Source organism: Anguilla rostrata, chromosome 8 (genome assembly GCF_018555375.3).
Source record: "Anguilla rostrata isolate EN2019 chromosome 8, ASM1855537v3, whole genome shotgun sequence".
NCBI lineage: Eukaryota > Metazoa > Chordata > Actinopteri > Anguilliformes > Anguillidae > Anguilla > Anguilla rostrata.
This window is the reverse complement of record NC_057940.1, coordinates 17,040,056-17,064,546: the sequence shown is the minus strand read 5'-3', so window position 1 is coordinate 17,064,546 and position 24,491 is coordinate 17,040,056. Positions and strand designations below refer to the sequence as shown.

Genomic DNA, 24,491 nt, shown 5'->3' with positions numbered 1-24,491 from the left:
ATTCTACACTACGCATGGATACATGTGGAATTAATCATCTACAAAATGTCTTTTTTTTTTTTTTTTTTTCTTTACCCCTTCAATATTCTAAACCGGAAAACATTCTCAAATTCTGTACAAGCAGCGATTATGATCTCTTTCACGGGAATGAAGGAATTTCAGTTGGCAGGATCCACAGTTAACGGCCAAATGTGAGCTCTGCAGATTCGGAGTGACTCAGGGTCTTGACAATGTTGAAGCAATGCTGTGTGCATTCAAACGGAAATCAGAAGTGCGAGGATTTGGCTTCAAGCAGCAGTTCACAGGGATGGATTGTGGGTGAAAGCTGAAAGCTGGAAGCAGCTCTGGGTTAATAGCATGTTAGCGGCGTGCGGCGCCGCTGAGAGGCGGAGTTTAGGCGGAGCGGGTATGGGGTGGGGGTGGGGGGGGGCGGGGCCCTGCCTGCAAGCTGGAGCCGGGGGCGGAGCCTCGGTCCTCTTACCTGCGTCACTCTTCCCCCTCCTCGGCCTCAGGCGTGATCTCTGTCTCTTTGTGTACCACTACTTTGGTCACTGACATGTCAGGGTGCTGCTCTTTGGCTTCCTTAATGGCCTGAGCCAGCGCCTAGCTCAGACAGGAACCCAGGGGCGGGACAGAGAGAGGAGGAGCAACGTGCATGATCAGAGGCAGCCAACTCCTGGGTCATCACATCAATCACTTCATCAAGCACGCTCACCCGCCGAATCACAGAGGAAATCTCTCATTCAAACACAGGAAACAGAAGAGGGAGAATCGCCGTCCCTTCAGCATGCAGATGCAGATGTGATTATTTGGATTTGTGTTTTTATTTTTCCCTTCTTATTCATTCGCTAATTGGATTGAAAGCAGGAAAAGGCGCTTCTTCCAGACGCTGTTGTGGGTGTGCGGAGCGGCTGCTTCCTTACCTGGTCGTGATCGATGTCTGAGTCGCCCGTGATGACGATTCTCTTCTCGATCCGCGTTTCTGAGATGCCTCCTTTCACAGTCTGCAAGAAAAGATTTTGAGGGGGAAAAAACAGTGTTGACCTTTCAGATACCGCACAGAAAGCCCTGGCGCAATCCTTTCTGAACAGACACGGACAGACTAGCTTATACTGACCTTCTACTGTAAACAACGACAGGCTACTTATATCGGGATCATGGAGACATTTTACTGGTGATGTACTGTGCAGAAGAGACCAGCGGCTAGCTTACAGGGCATTGTGTACCGAGCGCTGGACTGAACTAGATCTGAATGCCTGCCATGCTGCTGTTCTGTAGGCTCTCTCACACCTTTGTGATGTGCGTAGTGGTGGTGGTGCTGGTCGTTTCCGAGGTGATGGTCTGGGCGCTCATCAGGATCCCTGGGTCAGCGTCATTACTGCCGTCCCCCTGGGGTCAAAGGTCAGTGAGAAACCGATTAAGAGTAATCACTTTTGGTTGATTATGAAGTACTGCACACACAAACTTTGAAGAATTAACAAAGTCTAAATTAATGGCCACGTGTATTCCTGGATATTACCACCTTGTGGCTATAATTTCATGTGGCAGCTCTCTCTCTAAGAATAATTAAAGGAAACTTCCCAATGAATAAAGGTAAGACTTTAAAAATAATAAAAAATTGAACAGACCCACAGGCCTCCATCATATTACTGCCAGCAGAAACTGCAATGAGAGCTGCTTGCCTGCTAAAATATACCCGCCTTCTTATGATGTCATTGGTCATAACTGGACATGTCAATTTGAACAGTTCAAGTGGAAACTTTTAATGAATGAGTCATCATGATCATCACACACTACGCAGCCCAGGGAAAGGTCATGTCATCAGGTGCCTCCTACAGGCCTGCATCAGCGCTGGTCCCCTACCTGTGAGGACTCGTATGTGATGGTTTTGGTTTCCGTGTGGATCACCGGCACGTCCTTGGTGGTGAACTCCTCCTCCTCCTCCTGCTGTCCGCTGCTGAAGCTCACCGTCTCGGTCTTCACCAGCGAAGACTGTGAGGGGCCAGGACAGCCAGGGTGAGGGTGAGGATGATGATGAGGATTACAGTGGCACTGAGTTAATGGTGACGTCAGTCTCCTCTGTGCCACGGTCAGACAGAGAGAGCAGGGCATGTACTAGCCAAGCACAACATTCTCTCACTTTGGCCTTTACAGTCAAATGCATTTGAACATGAAAGGGTCCAATGAAACCCATTTAATCTTTAATGGTATTCTTCGGTTTAATGCCACAACCTGCTAAATCAGGGAACGGCTTGTATATGCATTTCACATGGTGGGGGGGAATATCAGTTTACAGTAGGCCCTATTCAATCTAACCACAATCTTTCCTTTTTGTCCTTCTGAACAAAGTTAAGAATTGTTCATCACCAAAATGGATTAAATATTGCATAAAAAATTAAAACACTGAGTTACACTGTGATTGGATTGAATAAGGGGTAGTAATATTAATGAGCTCTTCAAAACGTAAATAATGAGGAAACCAATAAATGGATAATTTTCAAATGAATTCCCCAGCACAAACATTCCAACTGTCCTTTTCACAAATAAGAAACATGCATTTTCCTCTCTGATTAGATAATCAGAGGAACATTTGACCTTTTAAAACCATGCATTAGAATTTCATGCGAGAAATTTAATCAGAGGAAGAGGAGACCCCAAGAGCCAGAGGATGAGACAGACAGACTGTCTGCACAAAGATGTCTTGCAACAAATACAAGTCACCATGTATCTTTGAGAACAAAGGTCAACATTTTCTCAGTAGAATATAACCAAAAAATAAAATGTTTCTAAATTAAATACAATTTCAGACCTTTGTGGAATTTACATTAAAAATGTGTCCTAATCATCACCACTGACAGCGCCATCACTGATACTAGACTCACTCTGACCATTAACAGCTCAGCTGCCCTTTTGAACTCAATAAATGAAGATTGGAGCGAAAATAAAAGACCAGGAGGCAAGTCTTATCACTGAGGGAGACTGAACCTTGAGCTGGGACAGCCCTGTTTGTGCAGGCCTGCTTTCCTGCCACGCTCTGAAACATCTCATTCAACCGATCTGGACTAAACCAGTTCAGTCTCCTTCCCCAGAAAGATAACGGTTTAAAGGGGGGGTCTGCTAATGGGCTGCAGGTCCCCCAGGAATGGACCTGAACAACTCCGGTCTAAAGCAGAGACTGGTGAACGTGGTCCAGGAGCGGCAGAGGTTTCTCTTTTGGTTTTTAGGCTCAACTGCTGTTTGATCGATGATTCAGAGTCTGACTGAGTTCAATTTGAAAGGAAAAATGGCGAGAAACTTGGGAGGAAATGTTTCCAAAGGGAGCGTAGGAGCGATACCGTACTGTGAAGGAAGCCCTGACATTCACCGTGTACAGTAGCCGCTGTCAGTGGTATCAGTGAGTCCAATGGGCCTTTACGAGGAGGACCACTGGGTCAAACTTACATATTCTTCTGAGGAAGAGAGGAGGAAGACCAGAGAGAGAGAAAAGTCCTTCCTGGAGAAGTTAATAAATTTGGACATGCGTACAGAATTTTTTGACCTGAGTGACACTGAGTGTACATCATTGTGCATGTAAAATAATGTAAGGAATTCCTGTGTATCCCCACACAGAATACATGCCGATGCATACTCAGTTTCAGACGGCACCGGGGGATTAATTCGTTTTGAGGGGTTACCTCAGAGTCTGGCTTATCAGCAGCTACACCTGTACTGACAGCTTCAGCACTCTGTTCCTGTGGAGAGGGCTCCTTCTCCTCCTCCACCTCCTCCTGTTTCTCCTCCACCTCTTTCACTGCTTCCTGCTCCTCCACAACCTCTTTCATCATCTCCAGCTCTGTCTCAGGTTTGCCCGAGACCACCACCTCCTCCACATCCACCTCTGCCTTGCTGGCTTCCTCTGTTCCTAGGGGGTCCTCTCCCCCTCCCTCTGAGGCGGGTGGGGCAGTGGCTTCCCCCTGCACTGTATCAGAGTCAGTAACAGCGACAGCACTGCCGGAATCACCCGAGACCTCGTCAGCGACCGCTGCCTCATTAATATTCACCACAGGTCCCGCCTCCTTCAGCACCTGCACCACGCCCACAGGCTGATCCTTCTCCTGCTGCGATGAGTCCAGCTGGACAGCGTCCTCCGTCCTCTCAGAGGTCTGCAGAGGAAGAACAGCAGACTCACTCCTCTGCACCTGGTCAAGAGACCCAAGCATGCAAACCACACGAGAGCTGGCCAATCAACGGAGAACTTCTGCCATGGACCATGCATATTTAAACACCTCAGATTCAGAAATATTTCTGCACCTTTCATTTATGACAAGAGAAAAATAAAGCACAAAACCCTCTACCATGGATGGTAAACATAAAACTCACTGTCAGCTATTCCACCTGTACCCTGTCCTTCCCCATTCAGGCAGCTATTATTCTGATGAACTTTACAACTTACTGTACAGATTAATTCACATCAAGAGAATGCCGTACTTCATCCTAAACAACAGCTGATATTATTCTTCTATTGACAACAGTCTATATCGCTGCATAATTATGCTTGCAGCCACATCATATTTCAAAATATTGCTGGATTTTCAGTATTTCGTGTTCTTAAAAAAGGACAGAATTGCTATATTCTGCATGTTGACACATCAAGCGTCATTAAACAGGTACGCTCAGGACCACATTTTAAATTCAGCGACTGTATGCGGGAGGGGAGACCGTTAATGTAAGGTTCTTGCCAGAACAGTGAGTCTTTAGAGGAAACGCAGTGCAACATTAACACAGTGCAGCAGATCAATTTCCTTCAACTACTGCAGAGCCAGAGACAAACTGAAGGAAAAACAAGATGCACCTCTTCTATATGACACTGATACATATTCAGCTCCCATAATGTTTGGGACAAAGATATATATTTTTTCTTTATTTAGCTCTGCACTCCACAATGTTTTAGTTGTAATTAAACATGGTTAAAGTGGCTTCACCAAATTACAGCACATTTTATACGTAGCCCCCCACCCCCATTTCAGGGCATCATAATGTTTGGGACACATGGTTTCGCAAGTGTTTCTGACTGGTCATTGTCATTGTCATTGTCAGACACATAAGACAAACCTTAGGCTTACCAAAATCAACTGTTTGGAACCTGATTAAGAAGAAAGAGAGAACTGGTGAGCTCAGTAATTGCAAAGGGCCTGGAAGACCTCTACAGTTGATGACCGAAGAATTCTCACAATAATGAAGAAAAACCCCAAAACACCTGTCAGAGATATCAGAAACATTCTTCAGGAGGCAGTCGTGGATATGTCAGTGTAACACCTGCAAGATGTAAACTACTAGTTGGGCAGTTTGCAGTTTAGTAAAAAGTACCTAAAAGCCCGCAGAGTTTTGGAAAAAGGTCTTGTGGATAGATGAGTCCAAGATACACTTGTATCAGAGTGATGACATAAGAGCAAAATGTGGAGGCCAAAAGGAACTGCCCAAAGTACCCCCCCCCCCCCCCCCCACCTCATCTGTGAAACATGGTGGTGGGGGTGTTATGTTGATGGCATGTATGACTGCCACGGGTACTGGCTCACTTGTCTTCACTGATGATGTAACTGCTGATGGCAGCAGCAGAATGAATTGTGCAGAAGCATCTTATTTGTTCAAGAAAATGCCTCCAAACACATTGAACAGTGCTTCATACTACAGCAAGACATTATGATGCCCTGGTATGGTTATGACTAAAAAATGCTGTAGAATGTGCACTTTAACCACATGCAAATTGTTTGATTACACATCTAAAATTGCACAGAGCCAAATCAAGAAAAAATATGTCTTTGTCCCAAACATTCACATTCACAGTAGAGTTCTAGAACAGAGCTGCAAAGTGATGGGGGTGGGGGTGGTGGAAAATGGCCACCTCATAAATAATGTGACTATGAGCCGTGGAGGTGGCCATGGTTCCCAATCTGGAGGACTGCACTCTGGCCGCCTCCAACAGAGCAGTAAGCTGGGGAGACATCTCCTCGAAGGAAGGCTTAGGCTGAACAGACAGAGAAACGGACAGTCAACACACAGCAGAGCGAAGACAGGGGAGGATACAGACACTGTAAGGAAAAAGACAGACAGACTGACAGACATTGGTACAGAGGAAAGAGGTGGGGGGGAGGGGGGTGTCATTTGGGACCTTATTCATAAGAGCAAAGTTGGCCTCACAGAAATGATTCATGTCATGTGACTCTGAGGGAGGGATAAAAATCCTAGTAGCCGAGGAAGATATTTCCTGATTTTACAAGAGATCACAGAGCAGAACACCTCTCTATAGAGACAGCCTACTACACATCACGTTCAGAAATGTGCAAGCTGGCTGGCAGCTCGATGCTCACCCACACAACCAGGTTTTCCTCCTGCAGCATAACAACAAATTCTTTATCAGATATGCAAAGGGCTTCAAATAATGTACAGGCCTTTACAACCACTTTTGTAAGCAGAAACCTCCACCTGGAAGTGCACCTGTGCATGTGCCCTTTTAACAAAGGCATATTTACTGAATTCCAGGGACTACTTGAATCCTTTCCTTAGTAGATAAACGGCTGTATGTGATATACAAGATGTAACACTATACAATAGAACCATTACAGTAAAGCCTAGAGACTAAGAGGCTAAGAACAGTGTGACCTAGGTCTTGAGTGAGTAGCAGTGCCCTACTTGCAGTTGCTATAAGTCATTTGCATATGAATTTGGTTTCCACTCTTAAAGGGCAGCAGAGGTTTAGAACAACCTTGGAGAAAGACTCCCTGCAGGACTGCAGCTCAGTTAGCTAATCAACCTTCTGCAGTTACAGCACATGGAGGGTAGACCTGGGATACTCGGACACTGCAAAGTATTTATACATAAAAATATACACACTATATGACCAAAAGTACCTGGAGTGTCTGGGGCTGTTTTTCATGGTTTAGGCTAGGCCCCTTAGTTCCAGTGAAGGGAAATCTTAATGCTACAGCATACAATCATATTGCCCCTGGGCACACAGCGAGGTCCATATGAAAATGGTTTTTCGAGAATGGTGTGGAAGAACTTGACTGGCCTGCACAGAGCCCTGACCTGAACCCCATCCAACACCTTTGGGATCTATTGGAAAGTAAACTGCAAGCCAGGCCTAATCACCCAATCAGTGCCCATGAGCACCGTGCAGGAGGAGGAAATAGAACCTCTCATCTCTTATGAATAGGACCCAGGAAACTGAAAAGCAAGCGTCGGGGAGAGCTCCAAAGCGCGTGGTCAGAAAGAAGCGATGCTGTGTATTTAGGGGCGGGGCTTGCTAATGTAAGATTGACAGTTTAGATTGAGACGCGCTATCACATTGGATGCCTGGCAGCATCAGTCCCCATCTGAGGGTCATCATGAGAGGACAGTCAAAAAATACAGCAAAAAAATATGAAAACGAAGCAAAGCTCATCTGAGGGGGTTTCCAAGCAACCACGGCAGTCTGTTGAAACGCAAAGTGTTGGTGGTCATCATGCAGCTGTTAAAATAAATAAATGAGTGAGCGCTCGGTGACATGGTGGCGGAGGCGAGGGGGTGCGGTTGGGGGGGGGGGGGGGGTTGGCGGGAGGGCAGATGCTAGGATGGGCCGCTGGCTTCATACCACCGCTCTGGACGTGGGAGACGTTTTGGACACATAGTGAGCGGTGGCCACGCCCAGCTTGAGGCCCTCTTCAGCTTTGGCCGGGCTGGTGGCCTGGTCTTCCTGAGCGGCAGGCTTCTGCAGGAGGCCGAATCCGGCCAGCTCCGCCTGTACGGCCTCCTCGTTGGAGCTGACGGTCACCACGGTCCTCACAAAGCCTTTCGGGGCGTCGGGGACAGGAGCAGGGGGAGGCTGCGCCTCCTTCACGGTGACCGAAGCGCCTTCCTTGCCTGGGGACGAGGACTCGAGGACCTTGAACCGCGCGGAGATGACCTTCGTGGTCACCACGGCCTGGTCCGCCGGCCCCTGCCGCTCCTCGGGGGGAGGCGGCGGCTGGACGGGCTGAGCGGCGTCTTTGGCGGGAGACGTTGCGGTGACGATCTTCCCGAAAGGAGGGTCACGGCTCAGCCCCAAGGTGTAGCTTTTCTGCCGCAGCTCCTCCTCTTTGGATTTCAACTCATCGAGAACGCGCTGGGTGGCTCCGCCCACTCCCTCAGACACACCGCTCGTCATGGACACCACTCTATAGCTGACTACGTTTGTCTTTTCTGCCACCTTAGTGGGGACTTTGTTTACAATAACCCACCCATCAGAATCCTACACACCAGATATAAAAAAGGAATTAGCCAACCCATTGGATATGCATTCTAAATCACCCGTTGTGAAATCCAAATAAATAAAAAAAATAAAAAATGTTTCCTAAGTCTTATACTTATTCGCAATCATGCATTCCCAATGAAGCTCCAGCAAAACGAGTGCACATGAAATAAAATCATCCGTGGATGCTAACAAGAGCTCCACAAACACGATGCACTGCAGAACCTAAAATATTGATGTCTAATTCAAATGCACCTGCCATGAATTTAAACAAGATTCACAGAATGACAATAGCAATCTCCAATGGGCTATTATGAAAGGAAATTGAAAATAAAACTAATATCCCATGCTTTTACCCGATGATCAAATAAATCAGAACTGATAATCAAATAAGCCAAACCAAATGATCCCAGAGCGACATGCTGTACAAAAAATGAAAAGCCTCTGCAAACAAAGTCATGGACGAGAACACTCGTTTCACCCTCATTTTATTACAACACAGCTGGAAAGATTTTCTCAAAAGGGTGAGGACTCAAACTGGGCGTACACTATTGGATCTGACACGCTAAATCAGACGGAAATACACATGTGTCAGAGACCAACCCTCATCGAGACTTATTCACTAGTGGTCCATTCAAGCTTTAGTGGTAAAATGAAGACAATATTTCTGAAAACCTAATTACAAAGCAAAAGAAATTAACCAAGGACATGAATGTGTGGCATTCAATTTAAAATAGTCATCACAAGGCTGCTCTAATCGATTTAGAATGGGTGCTTTCCGAAATTACTGAATTCTGTCAGGAAAGACAAATGTCTCGAATTCAGATTCCTATCACCACATTTGAATTGTTTCTTAACAAGATACACTAACCTACTTTAGCATCTCAAACTAATTAAAAGAATGTAATTATGGTTCTGAAGACAGCCTGAACAGTAACATTGCCTTGTGTGCCATATAATAAGCATGTCTACTGCTACCTGTACATGGACAGCAATATGTTGCTTTTGTAGAGTGATGGTACATATAAAATCAAGACTTTTTTGTTGTTACGTTACGTTAGTGTGGATGTGCAGATGCGCTCTCTCTCTCTCTCTCTCTCACGCACGCACACACACACACTCACTTTCTCTCTCACTCTCTCTCTCTCATCCCCCCCCCCACCCCCACTCTCTGTCACCCTCTCACACGCCCCAGGGCTCTGCAGTAGGGGATGCCACACCTACACCGGTCCCCTACCTTAGTGGTGGTTGTGGTCACCTCCAGGACTTCATCAGGCAGTGGTTCTGCTCCCTCTTTGGTCTGCAGAAACAGAAGAGACAGTGAGGGGAAAAACAAAGGCACAACAGAGCCCTTCAGCCCTGGTAAACACAAAGCAGCAGCAGCTCCTAGTCTGCACAGTATGCTGCTCAGACTCTCTCATTCATCAGTGAACCTCACTGGCCTCTTCAAGGCACAGATGCCAGTCAGGCAGACTGGACAATGACCGACTGCACAATAGCGAACAGTCATACAGGATGCACACTGTTTAACTGAAACACAGATTTTATACCCCATGAATACTGACATGACGACCAGCACCCTCCACAATAATCTGTGCTACGCTATTTAAAAGAAGAGAAAAAGTTCCATCTATACTTGTTTTCGGTGAGTTTTTAAAAAATCTTTTGGAAACACTTGTTTCCATGGTAAAAGCTCTGTAAGTGCAGTGATGTAAAACCATACTGAGCATAAGTGCTTCTTTTGTCTTCCACATTACTCAGAGATGGGCAGTATTTTTCAGCCCTTTATTTCTAGGTAAAAATGCTGTTGTGCACACTGGCGAGGATGTATAGCGTGAGGCTGGGAATAAGAGTGGGCCGGGCCCATTGTGCCGCGCTCATCTGCTGAGGCCGCTCGCTTGCCCCTGACCCTACACACAATGCAACTCCGCTCCTCAAGGTCCAACCGCCCGCTCAGCACATCCATCAAGCGCTAACAATGCGCAGGGATCGGCTCAAGGTCAACTGCGTCCCCACAGCACACGCTGCTCAGAGATGGGCAATTCAACAGACCCTGGGGGGGGGGGCAATTCAACAGTTCCTCATGAGCACAAGGGGACAAAGCAATGTACAGCTCTCAGCCCTGGCCCTGGGTAATCTTAATCTAGCCAGAAACACATCCACCTGCTCAGCAATTTTCCATTTGCAAATGTCCTAGAATGGACTTTTATTTCTTTGCAGAAGTTTCAAACTGTTAATTAAAATAATAAATAAATAAAATAAGTCACAAAAATAAAATTGCATTTTTTAAATATATGAACAAAATATCAGATAATGTTTTCGTTATAAAATAAACCTATTTTTTTATAAAACAGGTGGTAATGTTTAGCTGCTTGTACTTCAGTAACAACCAGCCGAGTGAAGACTGAAATATTAGGTTGTTTACAGTCCCAAATGTATTTCTGCCATTCAAAGCTGAACCGCTCATATTTTTAAGCATTTTGTATGGTCAATAATCAGACAAAACCATACTGTATAAATATGCTAACATTATGTAAAAAAAAAAAAAAAATAGAAACGTTGTCGGTCGAGAACCACTGCCGTAAATATTTTTCAAATTAGGAAATTTACAGGACTGATTTTAGGGCAAGAAACAAACAAAATTGTAAATATTAAAACATTTTTAGGCCTGATTTTAAGGCACTGTGATTAAAACATTTTGCATACTGCAAAAAGATCTGCCAGGAAGTACTGCTTAGAGCTACTTGCAGGGTGTAATGACATTGTTTTCATCAATTTAAGGTACCACATCTCTGCACCAGAGGAGCCCTTTATTGTGCCTAAGAGACACAGCCACTGAGCGCTTCTCCGCAGGGGTCCGCCCACCGTTTCCACAGCAACCATGCACCGTTTACCAGCGTGACAGCTTACTTCCTCTGGCATGAGGGGTTCGATCATGGGGGAGTCATCCAGCCTTGTGGAGCGCACGGGGGAGGTGGAGAGGCGCTTCTCCCACTCCGTCAGCCCGCTCGCGTCCCCGCCCGTCTCCAAAAATGACCGCTTCAGCTCGCTTATATTGGTCTGGTGCTTCACCAGCAGCTCGGGAGTTGCCGTTCCCTGGTCAACCAATCACGACAAGGTACAGGAGCACGGGAACCGCCCATGAGTATACAATAATAATACAAAAGTGAACGTCTTGTGCAAACGTGAAGCATTCATGAGACGCCCTCAAGTGCCCTTACAGAAAAATAATGCGTGTTAAATGGGCCTATGTGTACAGCTATATAATACACTACTTCATTAAATATTTACATGTATTTAAATGAACTGTAAAACATGTCCAGTTGCACAGTGCTTCCAATTTCTACACTGTCAAACGCATGCAGCTAATATCCTCTTTAAAAACTGTATTTAGAATATTTAAGAATTCATGCTTTACCACTGAGGCATATTATATTCACAGCAGTGCACTCACATTATATGTTTTCAAACAAACTCATCATGCCGCCATTTATGGAAAATCCCCCCTTTTGGAATTGAGGGCAACTGACATGTGTCTCGCGCAATGCTAACTTCGGCTAAACTGTTAATTCTGGCATAACCAAATCCAGGCAGTTAAATGTACTGCTATCTATGATCAAAAAAACAGACCACACCCACAGATGTGTGTGTTAGCAAATCAGTGAAACAACGGCAGGAGTCACATTTGAACGAGGTGGGACCATGGTAGAATGGACTAGGTTAATGGTAGGTGAAGCAGTACACAGCAAGCATTCAACAATGTTACTGTTCCTCAGTCAAAATGCTTGCATGCATTTTTTGTCATTCCATACCAACCTCTAACATCAGATTGCTATGTTTGACAAATACATTTTCCCCTTTTATTCGTCTTATGAAACTATTCTGAAAAGACAAAGAAAGGACAAGATGTTCATGTCTGAAGGGACACACAAACACATACTTTTGCCCTCAGCTATGATACACAGGGTCCCAATTTGATCTTTTCCCGCTAGCAGAACTAGCACGGGTGACGCCCAGTCAACGATTTCGGATTCCCTTTTTCAATTTGACATTTCAAATCTACCTCACCATAAAATTTGAGGGGGGAGGGGAAAAAACTGACCATTCCAAAAAATCTACATTAAGTAACAGATTGTTCCTCACAATGCTTCTCTTCAAGCGCATGTCACGGGCTAAAGCTGAGAAGCATTGTACTACACTGGTGCATGGCAGTTAGCATGCCCAATGAAACTGGTGTGCAGCAGTTAGACTGCGCTGTGCTACGCTAAACCACTGCAGGCGAGATCTGTGAAGTGAGCCAGCGCAGTTGAGATGTGTTTTGCTACACAGTAACACTGGCCTTAAGGACAGTCCCATCAGCAGGGCAGACAGTGTGGGCAGTGGGAATGGCAATATGAGGCGTCTGAAAATCGGGGAGTGACGGAGACCCAGAGCCTGTGGTCTCGCGGCGGGACGAACGAGACCGTTAGAGTACCTGCGTCCTCATCTCTGACTCATCCTCCTGGTCCGACTGCCAGCGGTAAAAGGAGGAGGGGAAGAAAAGGCCAATTACAAGCGGTTAGCATTGGTTTACATTAGAGATGGAAAAGAAAAATGGATAGAGGAAGAGGGCGAAAAGAGCGACATGGGGAAAGGCGGGAGTGAGGGAGGGAGGGAGGTAGGGAGAAGAGAGAGAGAGGCAGACAGAGGACATCGAAAAAGCCTACAGAGAACTGATGGTAAATGTCACAGAAATGTGACTCAGAAAGTGCACTCAATGTGAAATCCATTTCATACATGCTGTATTAAACTGCTTGACATTTAAATGACAAAAAAACCTGAACAGCATCTGTCATCGTAACATCGCAACACCTGCTGTTAGTCAGTCTGTGCGCAATATTTTATGATAACGAGCGCTCAAAGTAAATTAAATCTTTTGCCTTCAGCATGAAAATTAGTTTCAGACACCGAAGCGACAGGAGCTGCTTCAGCCAGCGGTGTCCAGCATTTCATTTATCTATAAGACACGCTTGGTGCTCGCATGTTAATAACCTTTGGCCAATTTATTAGTTAGTCTAAGAAATGATTAATGGCCAGCAACAACATAGGCAGGGGAGAAAATCCTGAATACAGGACACTGATTCATGAGAGGAGGCTCAATATGAAATATACAACGTGTGCATACTCTCAGATGCAATGTCCCTATCCCTACACCTATCCATAACTGCACCAAACCGCGCAATTTCTCTGTTGAGTACTTATCAAAATCAACATGCAATTGGTCCCCACTTCTGGCAAGAGAAATTGGAACAGCACGAAACCACAGCAGTTCCAAAGTTGATGGACATTCTCTGCAGGCTGAGAACAGCTGGCTGGACACGGTGTCCTTTGTGTAAACTACTTAATAGAATTCATTCATTAGCTAGCGGTTCAGAAAGGCGGGGGGGTGGAGATCAGATAACATTTCACACAACAGTGAGGTTTTAATCTTCTCTGAATATTCATTCATTTTCAAGTTATGGAGCAACACACTGTGAAGTGCCACCTAATCTTAAAGTGCGAATTTCCAAACGGTCTGACCAGACGTAGTTTCGACAGCTTTGATCTTTCCCCCCACTTCTAACGCCTCAGTTGTTTCCCAAACGGCTGAGTGTTCTTCCTGTGCTGCATATGCTGTGTCCTGCTCCGTATACAAACCTCTGTGGCCGTGGTTTCACCGTCACAGGCAAAGTCCGTTTGCTCGCTGTCGGTCTGTTTCACAAAAACGGCCAAACGAGGTTCCGTTCGGAAGGCAAGAATAGAGAAAACTCATCTGGTCAGCGGTTCAGACACGCATGCAGCTGACCACAGAAATTCACCATTTCACATTCACAAATGGGGCTGCGGGAATGCATTAGGTTGAACCAAAAAAAGTGCTTGTGTTTAAGTGGTAACAAAATTAAGAGATGAAAGACATGAAAAAGTCAAACAAACAAGCAAGCTAAATTTGCAAACAGACTCAGAGGAAGTTTCAAAGCTTTACGGCATTTGTGGCATATAAGTCACACACAAAAACCAAACATTGTGTGTACGATGTAAATTTGGCCTTGATGCCACACTACTCATTTTCTGGACTTCATTTGGAAAGCCAGGTGCCCATATCTAATTCAGATTTCATCCCAAGTCCAATTGTCTAAATAATCTGATGAATTATTATTTTTTTCCTTTTGTTTTTCGAAGGGGGTGGTTGGAGAAAGCAAGAGAAAATAGGCCTAGCCTTATATGAACATACAAAACGCAGCTACAACTGAAGGATGATTTACAATTGGAGATAAAAAAACAACAGAAACAGCACGACTTTTCTAGAACAGTCACCTGACTTTCAGTCCCCCCTCTTTACCTTCCATGAACACGACGGCACTGCAGATGAAGCAGTTTTTCTGCATTCCAATGTCTTATCTGAATTATTTTAATATAATGCACATTTCCTAGAGAAAGGTAAGCAAGCATTTGAACGTGAACTCTGGGATTTAAATTGATATTAAAGCATGGGTGTAGAAGTGGCCTCTTAATGAGGTCGATATGTGGATGCTCAGCAGATCCAGACCAAATACTCTCCCCGATTTTATTTTAATAAACACACTTAAGGTGTATCATGACCTCCACAATTATCTCATTACATTGCATCACTTAGCAGACGCTCTTATCCAGACCCTCTTACCAGAGTTAAGATCTCACTTAGTGAGCACCTGGGGGAACATGATTCCACAAAGAGCCAATCGCTGTGTGGCGGCTGCATTTGCACTCGTGGACGGCTGGACTGAGAAGTTCACTTTTTAAAGGCTCGTTAAAAGACACGTCCTGCAGATGTTCAGGGGTGGGTCTGGTAGCTGTTGGCCTGTCAGTTTAGACCATGGGCTGCTTTATTTTGACTAGAGAATCCCGGCCAAACAGTCTTTTAACTGCACTTTCAGTCTCTTAACATTTTCTTGGCAAATCACAATGCAGAGAAACTCCAACACAGAGTACACAAACATGTCTGGATTTAACTTCATGCATCTTCTTTACTTAAAGGATAACTTCAAATATTATTATTTTTTTAACTTGGACCCTTTTATTAACTAATTCCACCATGCTGATCACCTTGACAACCGCTCCACTCTGCTTTGCAATGTAATCAAATGGGGCCACGCAAAGAAGCCTTCTAAATGCAATTTTCTACCAAATAAAAGCTCAATTAACACATACAAATGTATTTAATAGAAAACTGTGAGCAAACTTCAATAATAAAGTTAATTTTCAAAGTTTCCACTAAATGTAAATGTAAATCTAAATGTATTCTTCTGCGGGAGGTTACTTCATGGGCACTTCGAGGCCTGTTTGTGTGGCTTTATTATACTACACAGGAAATCAGAGTAGAGCATTTCTCTGGGTGACCAAGCTCCACAAAGTAGGATGTGAGAGAATCATTACCAATCAGCATGGTGGAAATAGTACAGAAAAATGGGTCCAACTAAAAAAAAAAAAAAAACCCAAAGTTATCCTTTAAACAGTCTATTAGCATAGATATGACTGAAGTGGGTAAGACACAAAGCACAGGTCCCTCCAATGGAGACGGCAAGATGTCTTTCAGTGGTTTGATAATTTGGTCACTGAATACACACAATACACAATGTGAACTGAAATACAATATTGCCTGTGTTCCTCCACCTTGATTATCATATCACTTTCATGCAACATATCACTATCATTGATCTTAACATATGAGTAATATACATAGAAAATATTTTCAACAGAAGATGTGCAGGCACTTCCTCACTATGAATAAATAAACAAAAGAATATAAGATAAAACATGACTTTGTACCACATAAGCATGTTCACTTAAATGAGGAGTAGGCTCTCAGTTCTGCAACTCCTCAGTATATAGAAGATGCAATATCAAAGACGTTTGGAGTTATAGAAATGGACTATAAGGGAATCTAATCAATAAAGTAGAAAGAAGAACGCAGTTTTAATTCATAATGAACAGAAAAACCTACTGGGTTCTCATGAACTTTGTGTCTAACCCATTTAGCCTTTAAAAGAAGAGATATGGCAGCTACGTTGTCGATAAATGGGAAGACTATGCGATGGTTTCCTGTTGGTCTAATGAGAGACAGGCAGAGCTGAGGTTCTGAAAGAGAGGAGAACTGCGATGGCAGTCTGACAAAGATCAGGACCAAAGCACTGGACAGGTGGGTGGGCACTGACAGAAAAACCCGCGGGCGGGCGGGGGAGCGCGTTTCGGGCCGAGGAACACACCTCTTCCTCTGAACTGTCATTCAGGCCATTGGCAAGAGAGGCGCTCAAGTAGGCAGCCTTGGGCTCCAGGTAGCAGAGACACAGCGCCAGGGGGAAGGAGAGGGTGAGGGCGTACGGGACAGAGAAGGAGGTGGACAGCAGGAAGAAGAAGATGAAGAGGAAGCAGGGGATGAGGGAGGGCGACTTGATGGGCAGGAAGTGCTGGATGCTCTCGGGGAGGAAGCGCAGCTCGGACAGGTCGGGGAAGGTCAGGTAGCCGTCGTCGTCCAGAAGGGCAGAGAGGTCGGGGAGGTGCAGGGAGAAGGAGAAGAGCGTGCCGCCCTTCTTCTGGCCCAGCCTCTGCCTGCGGGCCGAGAGCAGCAGCGCCTGCTCCTCCAGCAGGGCGGCCCGCCGGTCGGCCCGTGCCTGGCGCCGCCGGCGGCCCGTGCCGCTCTTGGCGGGGCTGACGGACACGGCGCGCCTCCGCGCGTTCTCCCTGCGCCTCCTCCGCACCCTTGTGGACGAGACCGGGGAGGACGGGAGCGACAGCTCGGAGCGCAGGGGGTCGGAGGCAAATAAAGACGGCGACGACGGCTGGCGGGGGGGCGGGCGGAAGATGGCGAGGGGGGCGGGGCGGACACACACACACACACGTACACACACATACACGCACACGAGTACAGTATGGGGTCAAAGAAAAGACGAGAAAAAAACCAATTAGTTAAAATATACATGTGACGAGGTGCGTTTCATTTTAGATTTACAACATCAGCGCTGGTCCTGACACACCCCTTCGTCTGCTGGTTCTGGGTTTTTGAGAGAGAGAGGCCCAATGTACAAAGACAACGTTTAAAAAGCAGACTCGAGGGTCTGTCGGACCAGGAATGGGAATCACTACTTACTCACATAAGGAAAAGAAATAATTCAAAAATATAAACTCATTTTATTCAGATCACTGAATGGCGAGAGAGAATAATCTCTTTCTGAAAGTGTTTGACTAAATTTTCTTTGAAAACACAGGTCACTTGAATGAACTCCACAAGCTATCATCACTATGTTTAAATATTGTTACATATGGTTTCCCTGTTCTTCAATTCAATGAGAAAATTGAATGCTATCCTTAACCTTAACTTCAGAAATAACTTCAATTTGTTTCTGAACCGAGAATGAAAAAAAAGAAACAGAAATAATGACCAACTGGAGAGCCAGGGTTCATCATCATCATGTTCATTAAATCCTTCTAAGCTACACAGTCTAAACCATCTGCCAGCTACACACAACCACAAAAGCCTGATCTGAGAGTGTGACCAGAAATAAACCCTTTCATTTCTTCTTTCTGTGTCTGTTTGAGACTTGGCGACAGGCCACATTCATCACAGAAAACCCTTTATTCAGTCAAATTGTGTGGAAGCATAAAGGATAAAAAAGATCTTTCCAGAAAGCCTCATGGGGTGAACATTTCTGACACAGAGTATACGATCCACACTCAAATGCATAAAGTGCAACAGCTGAAGACCACAGAAGCCAAAACACATTCACTACATGAATAGAAGAAAAGAGAGACTCAATTAGCCCGTGCTCACTTTGTGTTATTATCTGAATGTGAATTTACTGTAGGCCTACTTACTGTTACAGATTATTTAGGAGAGACACACCTTTATATGAAGCAGAACAAGATACATGGTGCAAATCTGAAAAACACGTTCTCAAGGAAGAAACACTTGTAAACACTAATAAACTACTCATAAAGGTCAACAGTGTGGCAGTGAGTAAATACTTAAGACGGATGTTCAGACCACAAGCAGAGAAAAAACTGAAAAGGGAAGAACACCTTTCCAATGGCTGCTGGCTTAGTAATTCAGCGGTGAAAGAAGGAACCAGAGCAGGGAGGTAGGGAGTTCCGCTGGTGCTAATCTAATCATTCACATCTGCGCTGAGCACTGATTTCAACTGTGAGCGCTGATTTTAACTCTGAGTGCTGATTTTATCTGTGAGCGCAGATTTTAACTGTGAGCGCTGATTTCAACTGTGAGCGCTGATTTCAACTGTGAGCGCTGATTTTAACTCTGAGTGCTTATTTTATCTGTGAGCGCAGATTTTAACTGTGAGCGATGATTTTAACTGTGAGCGCTGATTTTATCCGTGAGCGCAGATTTTAACTGTGAGCGCAGATTTAACTGTGAGCGCTGATTTTAATTGTGAGCGCAGATTTTAACTGTGAGCGCAGATTTAACTGTGAGCGCTGATTTTAATTGTGAGCGCAGATTTAACTGTGAGCGCTGATTTTAACTGCCGCTGTAAACCGTAAGCCTTCTTTTCGGCTCGTTCTCTGACTGAGGGTGCAGCCTTGGAGCCCTCATCAGACCACAGACAGACCACACGTGTGGTCTTGAAAACAGGGCCACGCCACTTCTCACAGCTGACCTGACCACAGCGTAAGCTCTCATCTCCTCATATCCCTGCTGCTTATGAGTTCAGAAACAGGCCCTGGATGAAGAGCTTGAGTGCCCTTCTGCAGTTCAGATCAACAGTATGCTTGCCAGGTTTGTGAAACAACTGCTAACTGTGACAGATGTCATTTGACAAGCTTGGGACATACGGCAGTACAGCAAGCAACCACTAATAATAGATACAACAGATAATAATAGATACAAAATTATACAACAGATTCTCTGCTAAAACTGTATAAAATATGATTTCTGTGTATCATGACAACTATTTTTCTAGCTCTTGACAAACAGGTGTACTGTAGGTAGTTTGTAAATTATTAAATAATTCAATGCCCTGTAGGGTTACATAGGAGAGTTCCCAGGTTTCGGACAAGACAGAATGCTCTCGAACACCTCAGTGTAGGAGCCAGTACTAAACGCTCTGGTATTCCTCGTCAGTGGTAAACCAACAAGTCCTCCAACAGGCCCTGTGTATTTCCCATAAGGCTACTCCACTGAGTCACAGCATGAGCGTAAAAAAAGAAAAAGATGGTGAAGATGTCGCTGACTGGCTAGCTGCACCATAGTGAAGATGACAACATCAAGCTAATCTTTTTGGGACTTGCATTTTTAGTGATTTTGAAAATAATTTGCTTACATTTATTGCTCAGTTATTTTCATTTACCTAAATACTTAATTTAATCTACGGATGTGGAGGTTAATCTGTATTACCCATGCAAACAGTTTACCCTTTAAGGGGATTACACATTTTCCTGAGCTTTCCTGGTCTTTAAAGAGAATTGCACTCAAATTTAAATGGTGTTCAATCAACCAGACTGATCACTGATTCTGCCTGCTACCTACCAGTAGCCGTTCTTACACTAAATGCCCGTCTTAAGTGCTTGAGGTTTCATGGGAAAGAAGAGCAGGGGAATTTTGGGGGGAGGGGTGCCGGTACCTTGGGCTCTTGTCGGACAGGAGTGGGCGGGGCAGGCTCGGAAGGTTCCGGGGCAGTCGCCTTTTCCTCCTCCTCCTTCTCGGCCTTCTCCTCTTCGGCCTTCTTCTCTGGCGTTACCGAGGTGATGAGGTCGCCCGTGGCGATGGCCTTAGCCGGTGCATACTGGGCGGTGCCCATCTCTGAAGCGGACACGGAATCCTTCATGAGTATTTCGTGGTTTTCAGTCACAGGGGCTGGATTGCAGGGGAGACATTGGAACACTGTCTAACTCTAACCGGGAGAAATCCGTTTGAGATGAAATCTCTGCACATCCCCCTCATAATTAAAACACGGACGATCACAACCCGAGAGCAGAACCAAGATTTGTGCAAATATCACAAAAAAGAGCTAATATCCTTTACAGAAATCCTTCCTGAGCACTCATGATAAGAATAAAACCCTCTTTCTGGATTTTTTCCAATCACTATTTGATTATCCTTGCCAGAGCCTTGATTATCCCGTTTCAGCTGTTAAATAATACAGAAACGTACTGGTCACTAACTCACTCACCCCCTATCTCTCTTTCTCTCTCTGTCTCTCTCCCTCCATCCCTACCTCCCTTACTGTGAGGGCATTCAAGCAATACATTTTGTTAAGAAGCTGCTAATCTACCATTATTGAAGTTTGTCTGCCTGCCCCTAGTGATTGCTTCTGAATGTCTCACTTTAAAATGTCCTCCTTTAATAGAAGTTCAAGGGTGCCTCATAAACACATACCACAAGCTACACATAATGTTACCTTCTGGAATAATAAAAAATAATTACAAAAAGGCCTATAAAGAGTCTAGGGTTGCCTTCCTTTCTTCTGACAGCCAGTTCAGTTCTGAGTACCTAGTGCTTTAGCGATAGGTACAAAGCTTGGCACGTTAAAAAATAAATATATATATATATATATATATATAGTTATTATTATTTTTTTACAACTGGATTTTGCAGGTAACAAAAAAAAAAAAAGAAGTCATGACATCTTTCTATCTGCAGCCAGTGACGGAAATGGTTTGGGAGGGAAAGCTGATATTAAAGCGCTGAGCCAAATGGCTGAAACCACAGTGTTCCATACAGGCAGGGCAGGGGAGGGCACCCTCAGTCCAAAAGCAGGAGGAGCTACACAAGGGGAAGGCGAAGGGGAGGGAGGAGGGTTTCGCAGGGACCCACCTCCGTCCAGGCTGCGGGACATGGTGTAGCGCTTGCTGGAGGAGCGCTCGAAGTAGGGCGCGGGCCGGACGATCTGGGAGCTGGCCCGGCGCGTCTGGGTCTGGGTGCGCCCGCTGTAGCGGAACTTGGACCCCAGCGTGAGGAACTTCTTGGGAGGGGCTTCTGGAGACACCAACCTAAAGGAGCACACGGAGGAGGACAGCCCCGCTTACAGTGAACCAAGGGTGCACTCTCATTATGTCTCATAATTTATACACATATGCACGTTATTAATTACTTTTACATTTAAAAACGAGTTCACACACAGTTCAGCTTTCTCTGTGGTCTCTGACTCTAAAGCGGCGATCCCAAACTCTCTCCACGGGGCGTACCGGACTCTGAACTACACGGGAGCCCCGGCCCAGCTCTCACCTGAAGAAGGTGTGGTGTTCCACGCAGACCTTCCACAGCCTCTTGGCGGCGCGGTGGTTCGGGAGCTTGAATCCGATGGTGCTCTCGAACTGCTCGAACTGCGGGGAGAGAGACACGCGGCCCATGAGCCGTTACTCATGCCTGTCCCGCTCCACGGACCCGCGCCTCGCCTGAAGCCGAAAGTGCAGACGCGCAAAGCCGCTAACATTTAACGGGCCGTCCCGGGCACCGGCACAGGTAACGCAGCACCCTGTTCACCGCTCATGAAAAGGGAAAGAGAATCTGCAGCGATGTCTCAATAACAGCAGTCCAGATTAGAGATACCAACCAGAACCCGGCCATCAAACGCTTTACTGGCATACAGAGAAGCACTGCCCCCCCAAAGCAAAACAAAGGCTCTGCAGTCTCAAAGCCCTGGATTTATTACAGCATTAGCATCCCATCTGGATTACGTGCAGATCAGCAGGCAGTAACAATGCAGATTTTTAACATCATCAGTGCAGTGACACCTTTGTGAACGGGGGGACTGCGGCCTCTGTTAGGAAGCGTTCAGGCTTACTGTGATTTACTGTGTAGGGAGCACAGAGCAGGGAGCTCTGCTTCACAGAGCAGAGCAGAGCAGGGAGCTCTGCTTCACAGAGCACAGAGCAGGGAGCTCTGCTTCACAGAGCACAGAGCAGGGAGCTCTGCTTCACAGAGCGCAGCAGCGCAGAGCAGGGAGCTCTGCTTCACAGAGCACAGCAGGGAGCTCTGCTTCACAGAGCGCAGAGCAGGGAGCTCTGCTTCACAGAGCAGAGCAGAGCAGGGAGCTCTGCTTCACAGAGCAGAGCAGAGCAGGGAGCTCTGCTTCACAGAGCAGAGCAGAGCAGAGCAGAGCAGGGAGCTCTGCTTCACAGAGCAGAGCAGGGAGCTCTGCTTCACAGAGCAGAGCAGGGAGCTCTGCTTCACAGAGTGCAGAGCAGGGAGCTCTGCTTCACAGAGCAGAGCAGGGAGCTGCTCAAAGGCGGCTCTCACAGAGCAGAGCAGGGAGCTCTGCTTCACAGAGAGCAGCAGCGCAGAGCAGGGAGCTCTGCTTCACAGAGCAGCGCAGAGCAGAGCAGAGCAGGGAGCTCTGCTTCACAGAGCGCAGCAGCGCTGAACGGGCCGCGGGACTGGGAGCGTCATGCGAGCTGGAACGTTCAGACGACACATGGACAGCAGGGGGCAGCGTGGAACCCTACCTCGCCCGGGCGGATTTTGATGTAGAAGTTGTTCCGCTTGTAGGAGATCTTGAGGACCTTGGGCCAGGCGAAGCGGTTGATGCGTAGTCTGTCGCGGTAGATGAGGAGCCCGCTGGCGCACACCCCCAGCATGATCTCCACGCCCTCCGAGTCCTGCGGACGCAAGAGAGCCCCGGGCCGTCAGTCCGGCCCCGCCTATCACAGAGCCCCCCAACACACACCGCATCGCCCAGCGATGCGCGACGGGGCGAGGTTACGATGCCACACGAGGCCTCTTCACAGTCACTGTCACATGTAACATAATGATAGAATCAGACGCCAGGCACTGCAGTCCTTCTCCTGAAAGATGAACCTGAAGAGGGCTGGAACACAGCAAACAAAACAAAGCAAAGCAAAGACACAAATCTGTCCCCAGATTTTCATAAAGGTCACCATTTAAGACTAATATTAGCCAATGGTGCCCTTTCAGATTAATATTAACTCAAGGTGCCCTTCAAGATTAATATTAAGGAATGTGCCCTTTAAGATTAATAATAGCTGAAGGTGCCCTTTAAGATTAATATTAAGTAAAGGTGCCCTTTAAGATTAATATTAAGTAAAGGTGCCCTTTAAGATTAATACCAGGTAAAGACCTCTAATGTGAATATCAGGTAAAGGCCCCTTTAACAATAATGTCAGGTACAGGCCCCTGTCAGGTGAATATTAGCCTGCACCGCAGTTGGCTGCTGACACTGCTGTTGCTTTGCTGTTTCATGAGCATTTTCCTGCATTTCTGTCCATCAGTGGTGAGAGTGGAGAGGGAAGACCTGTGGCACCCATCGACACAGGAGATGGGACAAAGGACTCAATGCTGGGGGTCGGATGAAGGCTGGGGGGTGGGGGATGGGGGGGATGACATGAGGATTGGGGCGGGGGGCAGGTGACGACTGTACACGTGTTCCACAGATATTGACCAGGTTGCTGAGAACACAGCTACATGAGGGGAGGTTGTGTTCCCAGAGGGCGTTTACCCACACGCCTGTCTGTCAGGAGACAACATCCAATCACCACACTACCACGGCACTCAAACCGCAGCCCACAATGATGGGTCGACACAGTACTGTCATGTGCAAAGACCATCACACACACACACACACACACGGACGGACAGACACACACGCACACACAGACACACGCACGCACGCACAGACACACGCACGCACGCACAGACACACACACACACACACACACACACTATACATGCAGGCTTACCTTCCCCTCAGCTGGAGACAAGCACTCAAAGATGCTTCCTATCAACTAGGCCATTTGTCAAGAAAAGAGAGAAGACACAGGCTGACCAAATGGAGAGAAATTTCTATAAGTGCTTATGCATCTCTATGAAAAACTATCACTTTATGGTTTCTCCTTTTGCCAAAATGGTCTTTCTCCCCCCATCACCAGTCAGGGAAAACGTTTTGATGCTGCGATATGTGATGACAGCAAAGATGTCGATTTCTCAGATCATTCTAGAACTCATTTCGAATGGGACTTGGCGGCCCCTTTAAAGTGCAGCCACAGGGCCCAGCTCATAAAGCCGGTCCGAATATTGGAGACAGGGGGCTGGCAGCTCAGCGGTGGGGAGGAGAAATGCACCCTAGTGGTAGGAGGAGTCGTTATGACTCAGTGGGAGGGCTCCAGAGTGCCTGTTTCAGAAACACCCCACACCCCACAGGCAATTTCTCAATGTATACAAGAACAACTGCTGTTTCTATTGATCCGGCTCAGGTGCTCTAATGAGACCCAATGAGCCATCCTA

General features: G+C 46.2%; 1 protein-coding gene across 5 annotated transcripts in view; it reads right to left on the bottom strand.

The window, feature by feature from the left end:
- Positions 1 to 24,491, bottom strand: part of LOC135260966 (protein 4.1-like) — a 53,516-nt gene that overhangs the window by 3,974 nt on the left and 25,051 nt on the right. The window contains exons 9-24 of one of the 5 annotated variants that reach the window (XM_064346737.1): positions 22,697 to 22,849; positions 21,477 to 21,574; positions 21,066 to 21,241; positions 19,873 to 20,105; positions 13,922 to 13,975; positions 12,720 to 12,755; positions 12,062 to 12,127; positions 11,156 to 11,341; positions 9,483 to 9,545; positions 7,610 to 8,245; positions 5,882 to 6,004; positions 4,041 to 4,142; positions 1,864 to 1,992; positions 1,291 to 1,389; positions 924 to 1,004; positions 482 to 603 (exon numbers count right to left, since the gene is read on the bottom strand). In XM_064346737.1, the coding sequence (XP_064202807.1) occupies positions 487 to 603; positions 924 to 1,004; positions 1,291 to 1,389; positions 1,864 to 1,992; positions 4,041 to 4,142; positions 5,882 to 6,004; positions 7,610 to 8,245; positions 9,483 to 9,545; positions 11,156 to 11,341; positions 12,062 to 12,127; positions 12,720 to 12,755; positions 13,922 to 13,975; positions 19,873 to 20,105; positions 21,066 to 21,241; positions 21,477 to 21,574; positions 22,697 to 22,849 (2,352 nt within the window). In that variant the 3' untranslated portion in view covers positions 482 to 486. The remainder of the gene's footprint in view (positions 1 to 481; positions 604 to 923; positions 1,005 to 1,290; positions 1,390 to 1,863; positions 1,993 to 4,040; positions 4,143 to 5,881; positions 6,005 to 7,609; positions 8,246 to 9,482; positions 9,546 to 11,155; positions 11,342 to 12,061; positions 12,128 to 12,719; positions 12,756 to 13,921; positions 13,976 to 19,872; positions 20,106 to 21,065; positions 21,242 to 21,476; positions 21,575 to 22,696; positions 22,850 to 24,491) is intronic. The other 4 variants (XM_064346738.1, XM_064346739.1, XM_064346740.1 and 1 more) reach the window with 4 other exon arrangements.